At 34.9% G+C, this 17,909-nt stretch overlaps 1 protein-coding gene across 1 annotated transcript; it reads left to right on the top strand.

Annotated features, from left to right (window-relative positions):
* Positions 1-279: 279 nt before the first annotated feature.
* On the top strand, positions 280-16,214 carry LOC128202021 (sodium/potassium-transporting ATPase subunit beta-2-like). Its single transcript, XM_052900813.1, has 7 exons — positions 280-463; positions 11,357-11,485; positions 12,555-12,677; positions 13,384-13,562; positions 14,151-14,255; positions 14,687-14,855; positions 15,856-16,214. The coding sequence occupies exons 1-7, from the start codon at positions 328-330 to the stop codon at positions 15,963-15,965; spliced, it is 951 nt and encodes a 316-aa protein (XP_052756773.1). The 5' UTR covers positions 280-327; the 3' UTR covers positions 15,966-16,214.
* The last annotated feature ends 1,695 nt before the right edge of the window (positions 16,215-17,909 follow it).

Raw genomic sequence — 17,909 nt, 5'->3', positions numbered from 1 at the left:
GAAGAGAAGCTTATTCCTTTTTAAAAGGCCCCCAGCACATTTGCAATGCGTTTGGTGTTGCGGGTGATCACGGGCGGCGGTAGTCATTTATCATTTATATATATTTTGTCAATTATTCAAATTGGAAATTTTACACTGAAGAAAGAGATAAAACAGTCTAACAGTTAAAATATGAGATTTTATGAATAAAGGTTACTTCATATAATTAAAACACGTTGTCTCTCAGAGACGATAAAGGTGTAGGCACAATATTTTCCTGTTGGAGCGCAGCGATCATTGCGAAGCTGCCTACTAGAGTAGTCAGTTAGCGGCGGCGGATCAGGCACGATGGGCGCGGACAAGCCCAACGGCGTGGTGGACTATTGCAGGAGACCGCCGCAGAGGCCGTTCTTCCAGCAAATACAGTACGCCATTTGGAATCCAGAGGAGAGGACCTTCCTAGGGCGCACCGGGAAACGATGGGGTGAGATTATTTTTAATATTATCTGAAAAAAAAATAAGATATTTACTGTGATTATTCACAAAAAAAAATATTTTTTTTTTGTAAATTTTGGTATAATTTGAAACAAAAAAAAATTTATTTGGAAATAAAAATAAATAAATTTATATTAGTAATCGTGTTGAAAGTTTAAAATAGCGAATATTTGTCTTACATCTGGTATGTTTTTAAAACTTTATTTTTTTAACCGACTTCGTAAAAGAGAAAATTTTCAATTCCATGTCTCTTTGTGTTTTTTTTTTCACGATATCATAGTAAAATAATTATAGTAAAATAATTATAAATAGTAAAATGATTATTAATCGAAAGATTTTTTTTTATAAAAATATTTACTTTCGTATTTGTTCGTAAATATGTTTAAAAAAAAAATAATAATAATATTGCCATACAATTTAAGTAAAGACAATTTTATTTTGAAAGGTACATAGAGTATATATAAGTTACATTAAGTGCCAACAATTTACACTTACAATGTAGATTTTTGTGCATTTACAACTTTTCGAATTTCTTTTCGAACTTTTCGAGTTTGAATTTTGATTACAAAATACGTTGCATACAATTTTTTTTCATGCAACATGGATTGGGGCATATAATTAATGACCCATCTAATGGACAGTAGTGGGGGGAAAGGGGTTGTTAGCAATGGAGTTTGACAGCCCCATTGCTAGCAATAATATTAGGTCCATCTCCACGAAACCATGTGAACAGTTTTTGTTGAATTCAAAGGGCTAAGAAATATTCATCCTTAATCATCCTTCATGGTGCCCCGCCGGTGTATACCGATAGCGCGGGTGGGGCTACCATTCCATTATCATCCATAAAAAAAGAAATGGAAAGTAGTAAACGTCGCCTATAAACATGAACAGAGTCATGGACACCATAAAATACATCGTGATACCCATACTTCCTTACTAATAATATACTAGAGAAAGGGTGAAGGGGTTGTAAGTAATGTGGATTATCAGCCACATTGCTAGAAATATGCCCTGTCAGGTCGACCTCCTCGTGGTCCTCCTTGGAGACTATCGCGTTGAATCTCAGGTATATTTATTACGATGGGTCAACTGATCTGCTTTCATCGTCACCTATCATCCCTCACTGGTGCCCCGCCAGCGTAATCCGATAGCGCAGCCGGGGTTGCCGTTTTTCATTCTAGTATTATTCATTAAAAAAAACTTTACTATATTCTACTCACGTGTCGTCGTTTCTGGAACTTAGTTGTTAAGCCTTCGTATCCCGTAAATTTATTGTTATGTCTCTTTTCAAACCATAAAAATGATATGCAAGCATTGCTCTGTTTTGTAACCAAAGGGAGAGTTGGTACAAAAGTCGTTTGCTTGGATACTGTTCAGTTGTGTTTGCATGGCTGTGTTTTAATATGACAGTGAAAACAGGGTACAGAGGAATAACATCTGAGTCCTCAGGAATGGCAACGCATGGGAAGCATGGGCGAAAAGTATACATGATGGTACTGGTCATGTCTATAGGCGACGGTTACCACTTTCCATCGAGTGGTCCGTCAGCTTGTTTGCCAAGTTTGTTAAGTTGTATAAATAAAAAAAAAAAATAACAAAAACACAAATGGGACAGATGTAGCCAAACTGATGACTTTTTGTACAAAGTCTAAGAAATATATTGAAAATTGCTACACATACATAATTATGAATAAAATCTGTTGTCGGTAACCATTAAGAATTGCAGGATCAATTTAAATAAAATTTTATATATATATATATATATATATATATATATATATATATATATATATATATATATATATATATATATATATATATATATAGGCATGATTATCAGTTCATCATCTTCATCATCATCACCTATGATCTGTATCGTTGCGTATTGGTATTATAGTATATATTCGTGTATTTATATTTGCATGTGTATTTTTATGATATATATATATATATATATATATATATATATATTTGTATATGTAAGTTACGTCTATAGCTGTTTATCTACAATAATTTTCAATTTTTCACTGCTTAATTACATTTCTGTTTTGCCGAAGGTTGACTTTTTCTTTATACAATTTAGAATGGCAAACAAGCTGACGGCCCACCTGATGGAAAGTGGTAACCGTCGCCTATAGACTCCGTTACTAACAATCCCTCCTGTCTCCCTTCTCCCCACGAGTGAGACATCTTGAAGGAGCGGCCGAGCCCGTCTACTGTACAATAATTTTATATACCGACGGAACTTTCCGTAACATCCGACCTTGATCTGGCACTTTTTTAATTAAACTTCGCATATCGATTGCCACCCTCTATACGACTCATGGTGTCACAGTGAAATATTGTAATGCTTTTAAGATGTTTCAGCAGTCTGCGAAGTGAACAAATGAATTGATTTGATTATAAGACAGTCTGCTGGTGTTCCAACGGTAGTACAAATAAAAAATCGATTAATTAATAAATGAATGAATGGTTTATTTTCTCTTCACAAAAGGTAGTACAAAGTGACAACTTGAGGTACAATTAAATATTTGAGACCAGTTGTGTGAGAGACTGGTGCTTGCGGTAGGTTTTGAAGAACCTATGTTACAAGTCACCAGTGCCCCATCACTACATTAAAAGCGAGTAACATGGGTTGTAGTTATTTTATACTGAACAAAGCAGACAAAATAGAGGGAGACTTTGTACAAAAGTCGTTTGTTTGGGCACCTCTGTCCCGTTCGTGTTTCTACCGTGAAGCAGTTATTTTTTTTGATGAGCGAAAATGGTATGGTAACCCCGCCTGCGCTAACGGGATACGCTGGCGGAGCACCAGTGAAGAGTGATAGATGAGAATGAAAACAGGCCAGTTAGCCCATCATGATGAATTCATCAGGATTTAACCATGATAGTTTCTAGGGAACCGTGAGGAGGTCGACCTGGTTGAGTATATTGCCAGCAATGGGATTCTCAGTCTCCATTACTAACAATCCCTTTCCCCCCAAATATAAACAATTATAAGAAATGATCACAATGAGAAAACAATGGGCGACCTTATCGCTAAAAGCGATCTCTTCCAGGCAACCTTTGGATGGAGAGGAGTAATTATAAACAATTTGATTTAATTTAAAAATAATTATTTCATATGTGATAAAACATACTGACGAACGTCGAGATGTTTTGTTTACATTGGAAATATTTGTATTGGGAATGCGGAATCGTGTATCCGAGAATTATTTATTTATTTATTTACGTTCACATACAACTTTTACATTTTACATGCTACATAATCAATAACACAAAAAATAATTTTGCCCAATGTAAAAGTCTTTTATAGGCGAACACCACATGCACTATTATAATATTTAATAATTATTTACAATGACAATAACAATATCCGAATAATAAGTAGATTAAGAAATTATGTCTTAAGATTTTCCTCAAAAAGTTAAATCTGCTGTTGATGGATCCAAAATTGATGTCAATTTGATCGCTGTGAGCATTTAGAATCCTACATAATCTGGGTACAGGCGAGTTGGCTCCTAACACTGTTCTTCTTAACGGAGGACATAAAGGTGTTATCTGTTTCCGAGGTATTCTAGAGATCGAGAATAATCGGGAATTCATGAAATACATAGTGATCACAGCTTGAAGATGAAGGTCTTTCCACTGCGTGTTGCCAGTGATGACCTACGGAACCGAAACATGGTCCTAAAAGGGGGAAAGGGATTGTTAGTAATGCGGGCTACCAGTCCCATTGCTAGCAATATACTCTATCAGGTCGACCTCCCCGTGGAAACCATCGTGCTGAAATCCAGGTGTATTCATCACGATGGGCTAACTGACCTGCCTTTTCATTCTCATCTGTCACCCCTCACTGGTGCCCCGCCAGCGTATACCGATAGCGCCTTGTTGTAACTCCATGGAGTAGGAGGTTGATCTACAGTGCATATATTTGTACGAGATTGTCACGCTAAAACCTTTTCTTTCTATCGATTGTAAATTTTTCTAAGCTATACGATCGTTTTTAATCTTATTTCTTACAAATTTTACATAAAGTTACAAAATTTTTTTTTTGATGGGTGAAAATGGTATGGTAACCCCGCCTGCGCTAACGGGATACGCTGGCGGAGCACCAGTGAAGGGTGATAGATGAGAATGAAAACAAACCAGTTAGCCCATCATGATGAATTCATCAGGAATTAACCATGATAGTTTCCAGGCAGAACGGCGAGGAGGTCGACCTGGTTGGGTATATTGCTAGCAATGAGATTCTCAGTCTCCATTACTAACAATCCCTTTCCCCCCCTTTCTAAATATGTTTAGTTTTTTATCACTCAAACATCTTTAAACGGCTGAACGCAAATCTATGAAATTTGGCACACAGATAGACAATATCCTGACTAAGATAGCGCCGTAACCATGGAGAATGGCTCACTCCATAAAGACGGTGATGTGAAACCGTAAAAAACAGCATTGGAGTAGTAAATCTAATATCGTACTTCATAAATGTTGCTAGCTACACCGCGCGCGAACTAATGCCATATGCACTCGTATCTACCTAACAGTGAATCATGCGCGGACGGTGGTTATTTTAAACGTATACCAATCATAACTTACCGAGAAAACTCAGTAAATCTACACAGACGTATGGAAAGTGGTATTCTAAACATAGCAAGAACTAGCACATTATAATATTGAAAAGTGTATGTATTGGTATATACACACATACACACACATATATATATATATATATATATATATATATATATATATATATATATATATATATATATATATATATATATATATATATATATATATATATATATATATATATATATATATATATATATATATATATATATATATATATATATATATATATATATATATATATATATATATATATATATATATATATATATATATGTAGTTCTTTTAAGGTCAGTTAGCCAGTTAGTTACAGTTATTAAATTCATCACGATGGTTTCCAGGGGGAACCGCGTGGAGGTCAACCTGACAGGATATATTGCTAGCAATGGGGATTGACATCCCCATACTTAACAATGCACGTTCCTTCAACAAACATATCCTGGTCACAGCTAGTAGGTTTAAGTATAAATGTAGTATCAGGTCGACCTCCACGCGGTTCCCCCTGGAAACTATCGTGACTAATTTATCGTTGAATTTGTCACGATGGGCTAACTGAGCTGCCTTTTCATCCTCACCTATCATCCTTCACTGGTGCCCTGCCAGTGTATACCGATAGCGCGGGCAGGGTTACCATACCATTATTATCTAATAAAAAAAAGTTTTTTTTATTTTTTTATACAACTTAGAATGGCAAACAAACTGACGGCCCACCTGATGAAAAGTGGTAACCGTCGCCTATAGACATGAGCAGTACCATGGACATAACAGAATATACTGTTTCGCCCATGATACCCCCCATGCATTGCCATTCCTGAGGACTCAGGTGTTGTTCCTCTGTACCCAGTAAATTCACGCCATATCCCACTCTTCAAACCGAAACACAGCCATGCAAGAACAACTGCTTCACGGTTGAAACACGAATGGGACAGAGGTGCCCAAGCAATCGACTTTTGTACAAAGTCTGGTAAAGTATAAATAAAGAAGCATAATGTACCTCTCGCCTACAGATGGGCGCGACCGTACCACTATAGTAATGATCAATTACTTAAGAACACCATGAGAAATTTCCTCATAAAATAACTTCCTATTAAATATGAGTACGTATGTTTTATACATGTATTCTTAAGTAAAATAAAATTGGGATTTAAAAGCATTTTTCGTGTTTTTTTTTTAATGTATAATAATGTATTGGTATAAGGGTAGGAAAAACATGATTTTATTGTGATTTTTTCGGCGGAATATAGTAAAAAAGTAAACGTTAGAGTCATCATATATTTATTTATTTATTCATTAGTACATATATGTGTATATGGCGGACTTAATGCTAAAAGCATTCTCTCCCATTCAACCATAGGGAAGTGTCTGAATATTCGAATGTGGTACTAGTAATTATTGATATACATACATACTAAAATTACATATATAAACGAATAAATATATATGAATAATAAATATACTTACACATATATGACATATACTATATTATACACGATATTGAGAATAATATAAAGCACTTACTGCTCGGATAAAGTAAAAATGTGAGCATGAAGGGTTTTTTTTTGAAAGACGGTTTAGTCGGTAGTCTCTTAATGGTATCAGGATGCGCGGTCCAGAGTCGTGAAGAATGTAGGAGAAAACAGTTTGAAGCGAAACCAGTACGGTGAGAGGAGATAGATAGTTGGAGAGTAGTACTGGAACGAAGGTTACGATCGTGAGGTTCAAAACGGTACTGGAATTTGCTGCTTAAGTAGTTAGGAGACTGGGGGTTTCCTAACGTTTCTGCATTAACGAATTGGAAGCCATTTGAGCTGAGACCGATAGAAAGAAATCTGATCGAACTTCGGAAAAGGGAGACTTTGTACAAAAGTCGATTGCTTGGGTACCTCTGTCCCATTCGTGTTTCTACCGTGAAGCGGTTGTGTTTGTATGGCTGTGTTTCGGTTTGAAGGGTGGGCGTTTGAAGTATGGCGTGAATTTACAGGGTACAGAGGAATAACATCTGAGTCCTCAGTGTACGCATGGGGGTATCATGGGCGTAACAGTATATTCTGTTATGTCCATGCTACTGCTTATGTGTATAGGCGACGGTTACCACTTTCCATCAGGTGGGCCGTCAGCTTGTTTGCCATATTAAGTTGTATAAAAAAAAGGTTAAAAATAAAGCGTATAAAATATACTTGGCTTGGTATAAAATATATAATATACTACATATATTATACACGAAATTGAGAATAATATAAAGTACTTACTGCTCGGATAAAGTAAAAAAATGAGCGAGAACTTTTTCAATCATTCACTTACATACTGTTCAGAAAATATTGTATTATACTATACCGGTAATATTAGATAATACAAGATCGTGTACGTCATCCAATAAAGTTTACTGGAGCCATAAATAGTGGTGCGGCCTCGGCAACAGTTTACACGACTGCGCCTATAAATGTCTGTATGTAGGTATGTGCAAGGCCAGGGTGGTAACCGACGGTGGATGGATCGCGCCATTCGCCCCTTGATGTACATAGCAACATATTTATAATGATATACTTATTTCAAGTGGTTTGTGTTTCATTTAATCCTGATAATAAATATAATGTATATTTGTTTCCTTATCATGTTTTTTTTTTTTAATTTTTTTATGCTTAAATAGTTGAACGGGTTCCAATAAAATTTTATGTTTGGCTAGGCTATGTCCAAACTTAACAGAGGATTTTGGGGGGGGAGGGAGTGTTAACAATGCAGACTACCAGTCCTATTGCTAGCAATATACCCTATCAGGTCAACCTCCACGTGGTTCACCCTGGAAACCATCGTGCTGAATTGAAACTGTATTCATCACGACGGGCTAACTGATTTGCCTTTTCATCCTTACCTATCAAGTTTTGCTGATGCCCCGCCAACGTATACCGTTAGTGCAGGCGGGGTTAGCATTCCATTATCATCCATTAAAAAAATTAGGATATTTTGTTCTATACAAAATATTGTACACGCAAGTAAAACCATGGGAAACAGTTGTTAATGAATAGGTTCTTTTATGAAACTTAAAATTACAAATAAGCTAATAGCCCAAAGTGGTAACTGTCGCCTATACACATTGTGATAGTAATAAAATACCATTCTTGATGAAAAGTCGATTGCTTGGGTACCTCTGTCCCATTCGTGTTTCAACCGTGAAACAGCTGTGTTTGCATGGCTGTGTTTCGGTTCAAAGGGTCCCACCCTTTTAGAGGAAAAACACCTGAGTCCTCAGGAATGGCAACGCATTGGGGGTATCATGGGCGAAACAGTTACTCTGTTATGTTCATGGTACTGCTCATGTCTATAGGCGACGGTTACCACTTTCCATCAGGTGGACCGTCAGCTTGTTTGCCATTCTAAGTTGTATAAAAAGAATAACTGGTTATTTGGTTAGAATTACTTCTTCGAGTGTTGCCAGTCACACACATACTAATGGTAGTGGAATTAAACAAAATAATTCTAATAAAATAACCAGTAATATGGACTTCAACAAAATAACACATAGTTTAGGAAAATATGTAAAATAATTTAAAAAAATGGAATCATTTACATTTTTTTATGCAATTTAGAATGGCAAATCAACTATTTCGTATACTGTTTGGCCCATAATACCTTTCATGCATTGCCATTCCTGAGGACTCAGGTGTTATATCTCTGTACCCTGTAAATTCACTGCCATATCCCACCCTTCAAATTGAATCACAGCCATGCAGACATATGAATTTGCGTCGAAGTGTATGTAAATGTTGTATTGATGCTAATTAGCGTCATCTCAAGGTTTAATTTTCTCTTGTAACACACCTGTTTACCTTTTTTTTTAACCGACTTCAGAAAAGGACTAAGTTTTCAATTCGTCTGCATATTTATTTAATGTCTGTTACCTCATAACTATGTTAGTTCTATTTCTATCTGAAAGGGTACACTTTCAAATTGGTTCCCACAGAAATTTTATCAAAATAGGTTGAGTAGATTAGTTTTTAAATAAAATTAACTAATTTTGCCATAATTGGAGTCGTTTACTATCATGATTAATTCCTGATGAATTAATCATGATGGGCTAACTGGCCTGTTTTCATTCTCATCTATCACCCTTCACTGGTGCCCCGCCAGCGTATCCATTTCACCCATACCATTTTCACCCATAAAAAAATGTGAATATATAAATGTATATTTTAAATGATTGGTTAAGTCGTTACGGCGCTATAAGGTAACAAATAAACAGACTTACTTTCACATTTATGTTACTAAGAATGTAGTATTGAACTAGGTGTTCTAGATTGTGAAGTGGGACTTCTTGGGACGTCAACAAACGATAAACAAACGAACAAGCGGTCTCGGCACGAATCGATTCGGCGTCCAAAATAGCTGGAATATAGTTCGATATGCTGGTAGTAACGAAAACTGAATGTTTACACTGTACGCGCGTCATTGACTACTGATTTAATGACGTATCCACGGATTGTGGGCGAGTGAGGGTACCTATATTTGGTAAAACGAGATGTTATCCACTGCTATTAAGCTAGAAACAACATTCGTTTCGACCGACTCCCAAAAGACAGAGGTTCTCAATTCGCTTATATTTTTTTTCAATGTTCCTTGCCTCATAACTCCGTCAGTTTTTTTTTTAATATATGATAATGAAAATGGTAACCCCGCCTGCGCTATCGGTACACCCTGGCACCAATGAGGGATGATAGGTGAGGAGGAAGGCATCCGTCGGCCCAACGTGAAGAGTTCGACAAGAACTAACCACGATGGTTTCCAGGGGGAACCACGTGGAGGTCGACCTGATAGGGTGTATTGTTAGCAATGGGGTTGTTAGAACCCATTCCAACTCCGCCAATTCTAAACTGATTTGAAAAATTCTCTTTTTATCTGAAAAAATATACTTACAATTGGATCTCGTAGAAATTTTATCAAAATCGGCGCAGTAGATTAGTTTTTAAATCAAAATAATTTGTTTAGTCGTTTTTTTTCTTTGTGTGTACACAGTTTTCATACTATAATATTTAAAGCCAAAAAATTTTTTTTTCAAAACAGCTTCCAATAAAGGTTCCCCACCAATCAACATTTGGGATCTACAGTGAATCATGAATGTGGTACTTCTTTATCAATATAGTTAATAAAAATAATAATACTTCTCTCTCTTTTCATTTAACAGTTTCCTCTTGTCGGTGCAGCTAATTCATGCATCTTCCTCCAGCCAGCTCTATCCCAGGCCATATCCTTGACTTCCCTATACGACATGACACCTAGTGTTTCTGTTATCTTATACGAATAATACTTATACAGATATATAAATTAAATATTCAACAATTTCTACAATGACATAATAAAAGCCAAACACAAAGCTCGTTATGTTCCATTTAGCACTCAATTTACATGAATGTGTTAATATTGCAATCATTTATATTTGTACAGCGCGCCCACAATATTCAGAGTACATAGCTAAACAAACTATTTCAGTACAATAGTTTATAGCTTCTAACAATTTTATGTACATGTAACATTGTACTTCAGTTTTGTAGCTAATATAGATAGATAGATAGATACTTTTTATTGTTTCCTCCAAAAGATTACAATAGTAAACTTATTATAAATATAAACAATTACAAGAAATAATCACAATGAGAAAACAATGGACGAATTTATTATATATATACATGCATATAAACACCTACACAAATACATAAAAATGGGTGGAAAGGTATTGTTAGTAATGCGGTCTAATTGACCCATTGCTAGCAATACATTCTATCAGGTCGACCTCCACGCGGTTCCCTCTGGAAACCATCTTGGTTAATTCTAATGGAATTTGTCACGATGGGCTAACTGATCTGCTTTCATTCTCACCTGTCATCCTTTACTGGTGCCCCGCCAGCGTATCCCGATAGCACACCCGGGCTTACCATTATCACCCATTAAAAACAAATACATAAATATATATAAATACTATTCACATGTATACGTAATCAAATTTATGCCTATTCTATTATAATTTTCAAATAAAATTTTACATTAATATTAGATACAGCATCCATATTTTGGAATATGCATTCGGAAGTACGTCAGTAAAGTCTCTGGAGTTGACGTCCATAAGCTATGTTAATCGTTTACCATCAGACGTGCCGTATCTTTGATTGAAGTATTGCTATTTTTGTTTATTGTAGTTTAAAAGGAACAGGTTTTAGTATTGGTCCGGTTTGTGATTTTACGCTTTCCTGTTTTCCAGGTGTCATCGGTTTGATCTACCTGGTGATGTACATCTGCATCATCATATTTTTCTCGATCTGTATGTGCGGTCTCCTGGCCACGATGGATGAAAGGATTCCTTACTTCACGCTTGCTGACTCTATTATAGGTAGGTATTTTTTTACTTGACTTACTGCCTATGGGTGACTACTTACTACTTGACTATGGGTGTCGCATAAGGCGATTAAAGGAATTTAATGGTTTAAGGCATTGTTTCTAAACCATTTTTATGTCGCGATCCACGAAAAATAACAAAAAGTTATGGAGAAAGTCTTGCGACCCCGTCACTAGAAAATTAATTAATAAATAATTAATTAATTTTATATTTTAATTAATAATTAGTCTTTTCCCTGTATCCACTATTATCACACCGATAGTGTAATAAAAAAAACAAGTAATAACCAAAAAAAAAAGGAAAAAAAGTAGTAAGAGGGAGACTGTACAAAAGTTGATTGCTTGGGTACCTTTGTCCTATTCGTGTTTCAACCGTGAAGCAGTTTTGGTGGGCGAAACAGTATACTCTGTTATGTCCATGGTACTGCTCATGTCTATAGGCGACGGTTATCACTTTCCATCAGGTGGACCGTTAGACCTCTTTTAATGATAAACGTGACCTCCCCAAGGGTCGCGACCTCTCGGTTGAGAAACGATGGTCTAGGGATAGACAGCAGTGTGCCTTTTAAAACATGATACCACAATACAAGACAAATCAAGCGTGGCAACTACTTGCAGAACCCTCCAATATGGGGGGACCTATGTCCGGTAGTAGACAATCAAAGACTGATGTGATCATTGTTATAATATTAACCTTTAACTGTCCACTGCTGGACATAAGCCTCCCAATAGTGGGTTTTTGCTAGTAGTTGTCACGCTTGGCAGGCGGATTGGCAACCGCAATTAGGCGGGGGGAAAGGGATTGTTACTGATGGAGACTGAGAATCCCATTGCTCGCAATATACCCAACCAATGCGATCTCCTCGCGGTTCCCCCTGGAAACTATCATGGTTAATTCCTGATGAATTCATCATAACGAGCTAACTGGCCTGTTTTCATTCTCAGCTATCACCCTTAGACTAAGACCCCTTATATTAAGTTTCCTTTAATATCTCCCATGTACAGAAAATTTCAATTTTATTACATTACATTACTCATATATCTCTAAACGGCTGAACTTTCAGGCGACAACCCCGGCATGGGCCACAGGCCGCTGCTGTTCGAGGAGGGCGCCCTCATCTGGTACTCGGCTGACAACTCCACACAGGTCAAGAAGTATGTGGACAACATCAATCAATTTCTAGCACGTGAGTGATTTGTATATATTGTCGTTTGAATTATCTAAGAGATGAAATGCCTATAGTTAATTTTTTTTTTTATTTATTCGTATTTGACGTTCCATTGAATCTGCTACACTTATTTTCGCATATGGGATCAGATCCTAAACGATATCCGTTGTTCGTCGAATAGACCCACATATCTACTACCGGGATCTTTTATGTGACTTCCCAAACTAGGATCTCCTGTGTTATTAGGAACCAGCCATCGTATATCTGCCAACACCAGAGGGAGACTTTGTACAATAGTCGACTGCTTGGGTACCTCTGTCCATTCGTGTTTCAACCGTGAAACGTTTATGTTTTCGTTGGCTGTGTTTCGGTTTGAAGAGTGGATATGGCGTGAATTTACAGGGTACAGAGGAATAACATCTGAGTCCTCAGGAATGGCAACGCATGGGGGGTATCATGGGCGAAACAGTATACTCTGTTATGTCCATGGTACTGCTCATGTTTATAGGTGACGGTTACTACTTTCCATCAGGTGGGCCGTCAGCTTGTTTGCCATTCTAAGTTGTAAAAAAAAAAACCCAGAACAAAGATTATTCAATAAGAAAAAATTAATATCCAGAATTGAACCCGGGATCTTATTCGTTGGTAAAAGCTCGTTTAACAATACATGGCTGAATTCTACATATATTTATATAATGTGTTATTTAAAAAAAAAATATTACAGCCTATGAAAACAAAAGCCTACTGATCAACAAGGGCGTGAATCAGCGCGAGTGCGGTGATGTGAAGCCGCCGCGGGAGGAAGTGTGCGCATTCGACACTAAGCAGTTTGGACCGTGCTCCAAGCAGAACAATTACGGCTACTCCTCCAAAACGCCTTGTATCATCATCAAACTAAATAGGGTAAGTGGTTGGTGACGTCGCCATTCTTGCTGTTTCTAAAAAAACATATAATGAGTATTCTGTATTTGGTAAACTAAACCAAATTTTCATCCCAACTATATGGACAAGTGGCAGTCCTCTACCGTGCATTTTTCAAGGCACTTTCTCCCACGCACAACCACTCTTTAGAATCAACATCCAACAGCAGTATTTCCAAACCGATACGACATCATAACCTTCAAGAAAAGAGCATATTCCTTTATAAAAGGCCGGCAGTACACCTGCAATGCCGCTGGTGTTGTGGGTGATTATGGGCGGCGGCGGTCACTTACCATCAGGTGAGCCGCTTGTTCGTTTGCCCCCTGTGTTGTAAATAAAAAAACTAGTATTGGATTGAAAAACTTGCCTTTACGACAGGATCCAAACTTCATAATGGCTTGGGTCTTGTTCAAGAATAAATATTTTGTAAGAAATGTTTGTTCCTCACATTACATTATTATATATATGATATATGTATGTATGTATGTCCTCTTCATTGATTAAATACACAGAAATTGTTTTAGGTAGATCCTTATTTTTATTACTACTATGTATTAAAATTTTTATCAGTTATTCAACTGGAATCCCGATTTCTACGACGATCCCGGCGACCTGCCCCCTACGATGCCTCCAGACATCAAGGAGTATATCAATTCCACCACAACGGCGCAGCAAGTGAGTGAACAGCTTTTATGATAGCTATGTATATTGAATCCAGATTTTACCACAGGATTATTTTGTACAAAAGTCCTTTATTTGGCTACATATTACTCACTCGTGTCCCTGATCTCAAACAGCTTGATAGTGGTTTTTCGATTTCAAGGACTGGATATTGGAATTTAATTACAGAGTAAGAAAGCATAAAACCACAGAAATGGAAACGCGTGAGATTTACTGGCAATTAAGTTATAGAGAAAAGAACTATAACTTCTTAATCGAGCATGAGGTGTATCAAGGAGCCGCGGTGTATTTATAATGTTAATGGCGCAGTTTAAGACTTTCATGTTATTAAAAAAGTTCTGGCTTCTTCTGTCAAACTGTATCTGCTAAATCTATTCAGCAGTTTAAGATCTTTATTACCTGTGGTTAATTTGATTTAATTTCAGCGTCGCAAAGTGTGGGTGTCGTGCATGGGCGAGCGGCCAGCCGACGTCGACGCTCTGGGCCCTTTGAAATATTGGCCATACCCTGGTCTGCCAGAGACATATTTCCCGTATGACAACACGCCAGGTTACCTCAGTCCCCTGGTAGCAGTGCAGCTCCTCAAACCAACTTGTGGGTTTCTTTAATTTATTTTAGCTTCATCTAAAGTGCTTTTTGTTGCCCAGATTACCGTTTTATTTAAAAAAAAAAATCAGTTTAAAAAATTCACAGATAGATCTCAGTTCCCTGGGTAGTGTTCTAATTTTAACGTTAATCATTAAATTTTAAATTATTTGATATCTATTCTTATATATATAAAGTAGGTTTAAATTCAGTTTTTAAGTGTTTTAAAAAGCAGAAGGTCCTTAATTGACCTGTATTTTTTTGTTATGAAATGTCATTGCCAACTGTAAACCGATTTAGATAAAGATTTGTTGCCATTAACAGGGCTTATTTACATATTGAAACCATATTTTATGTTGTCTTACATTTTGCTCTTAAATTGATATTTTACTATAAAACAATTGCAAGAATATACATACATTTTTATATTTGAATTTGTAATAATAATTGATTGTTTTATTTGCTCTTCTAATCGGTTTATTTATTTGTTAAAGTACAATTTTATATATTTATTTTAAATATAATGTGTATGTTTGTTTTAGTCTGATTATATTAATATATATATATATATATATATATATATATATATATATATATATATATATATATATATATATATATATATATATATATATATATATATATATATATATATGACTTGCTCAATGGTTGACTGATAGAGAATATCATCGATGTTATGTCCGCCAAATGTTCGAAAAATTTCACTGTGCATTCAAGTTTAAATAAATAAATAATTATTGTATTGTATTTAATGTTTGTTATATGTGTGTGTGTTATGATGCAATATGCTGTTGGTATTCCTATAAATAAATAGATATTTTCACGCGAATTCAATTAACAAATATTTTGTGTAAATTATATTTTAGCAGTTAACGATAATATTAAGGCGCAGATTTATAATATCTTCACAACTAAACTCGCTGTTTGCTGGAGTATAATTTTAAATTTTAACATTTATACTATATAATATAAACATTTTTATTTTCAGTGCACCAGATTATAAACATTCGATGCCGCGCGTGGGCTCGCAATATCAAATACACGCCGAGTTTGAAGGAGAGGCTCGGCTCTACACATCTCGAGATTATGATCGATTGAGTGGCCAGTTTACGTTTTAATTTATAATTAGAATCTGAATGTTAGTCGAATTTTTTCTCATAATTTTATACATTAAATTATTTTTATATTTATATTTTATTTGTTTTTAAACGTACTTATTGTAAGGTGAAATTGAAATCGTTAGCATTGTTCGAGTTCTAACAGTAAAAATACTGGTCAATGTCAACGTCAATTTATTTATTAAAGAAAAATGAGAAAAATGATGTGGGAGACCAAAATTGTTTTATTATTCTTAATTTTTAAGAATTACTGTCTTAGTTTATTATATATATATATATATATATATATATATATATATATATATATATATATATATATATATATATATATATTGTCAGGATATATTGTCCAGTATATGAACATCTATTTTAGATTAATAATTAGGTAATTTTGAATCTCGAAGATCAGGTCCAAAGCTGGACAATTTGTGATTATTTTTCCTACATATTTATATTGGAGTAATTATTATTGTCTCGTCAAACATTAGGTCGTGTCGAATTAAAGTCATACTTAGAAATTATATGAATGTAATGTAAATCAATGTTATTAATATCGTGCCTTATAATGGTATTTGTAATTTAATGTTAGTAGTTAGTACGTAATAGACATTTTGTAATATTTTTATGAATCTATATATAGATAATAATCTTTATTATAAAAATTTATATATTTTTGTATTGAAATATTATAAAAAAAGAGGGGAATTAAACTTATAATCAGTTATACATTGCTATATAGGTAAAAACACAAATTGTGTGTTCCCTATTTACCCGTAGGTTAAAATATTAGTCAAACTATAATATGTGATGCTAGTCCTATTAACAAAGTCGTGTTTAGTCCACGGGAAGAGAAATTACATTGAAATTACGTGCCATCTCGAAACATGTCTACCGTGCTGTGATTTTTATTTTAAATGACGTCAGGAACTTGTAAAAAAAGGTCAGTCCATCAAACAACTAAGAGAGGGAAAGAAACAAATATTTTTATTCAAGTAAACTTAGATTTAATAGTCCTTTTCTCATTATCGCCCATTCGGAATGGAATTTCAGCCAAGAAGAACGGACAAGAAACTCAGCTGTTGCTTTTTTCAAATAGTTTAACTATATAAATAATGAATTTGTGTTAATACAAACTACTAAGCAGTATCTGATTATAAAATTTAAAATAAAACAAACCAATAAAACAAATCAGTTGCAGTGACTAGAGCAGACCAGTTCTTACAGGCAACGCTTAATAACTCAAAATCATGTCTCAGATATGATTTTGAAAAATTTTTACATAATAATTATATGTATTATTATTTATTACCTATTTTATATTATTCGTGTCAGTAACGTGGTGTAGTTGGAATAAATGTATTTCGATGTTACCAGTGAAAAGCTATTAAGCTTCAGGTTTAGAAGCAAGTCATTGTAATTTCTTTGGATTTCTTTTATATATCTAGAAACTTTAAGTTAGATATTTCTGTAGTGCGAATTGTATTATTTGATGAACAATATGAGATGAAATCTCGCAGAAAACTTAAAAGGAATATGGCTTGTTTAAAGAAAAAAGTGTTATGTTCTATAAATTGTGTTCCATTTTTGTTTTTTTTTTTTTAATCAAATTCTTCTAAAATACTATTTAATGAAATATAAATCATTGTGATTTGCTTACACTTGGGTAACAGACGTAATATTTATGATCTATAAATTAAAGTTGGAAATTATAAAGTGAATGCTAAGGGAGTTAATGTGTTAATGAATAAATTACATTCATGAAATGAATGGAATTTACAAATAGTACAAAATTTGTTTTTTTTTTTCCATCATTTTCATACTAAGTACTGTACTGTGTATATACGAAATGACCATACAAAATTAAACGTTGCATTTTTTCAAGTAGATATTCCATCAAAGGGAGTGACAATTTGTATCAAAAACA

This window comes from Galleria mellonella, unplaced genomic scaffold (assembly GCF_026898425.1).
Source record: "Galleria mellonella isolate WM207_F2 unplaced genomic scaffold, CSIRO_AGI_GalMel_v1 utg654, whole genome shotgun sequence".
In the NCBI taxonomy this organism is placed as follows: Eukaryota; Metazoa; Arthropoda; class Insecta; order Lepidoptera; family Pyralidae; genus Galleria; species Galleria mellonella.
The sequence above is the reverse complement of the archived record's forward strand: the minus strand, read 5'-3'. Positions and strand labels throughout refer to the sequence as shown.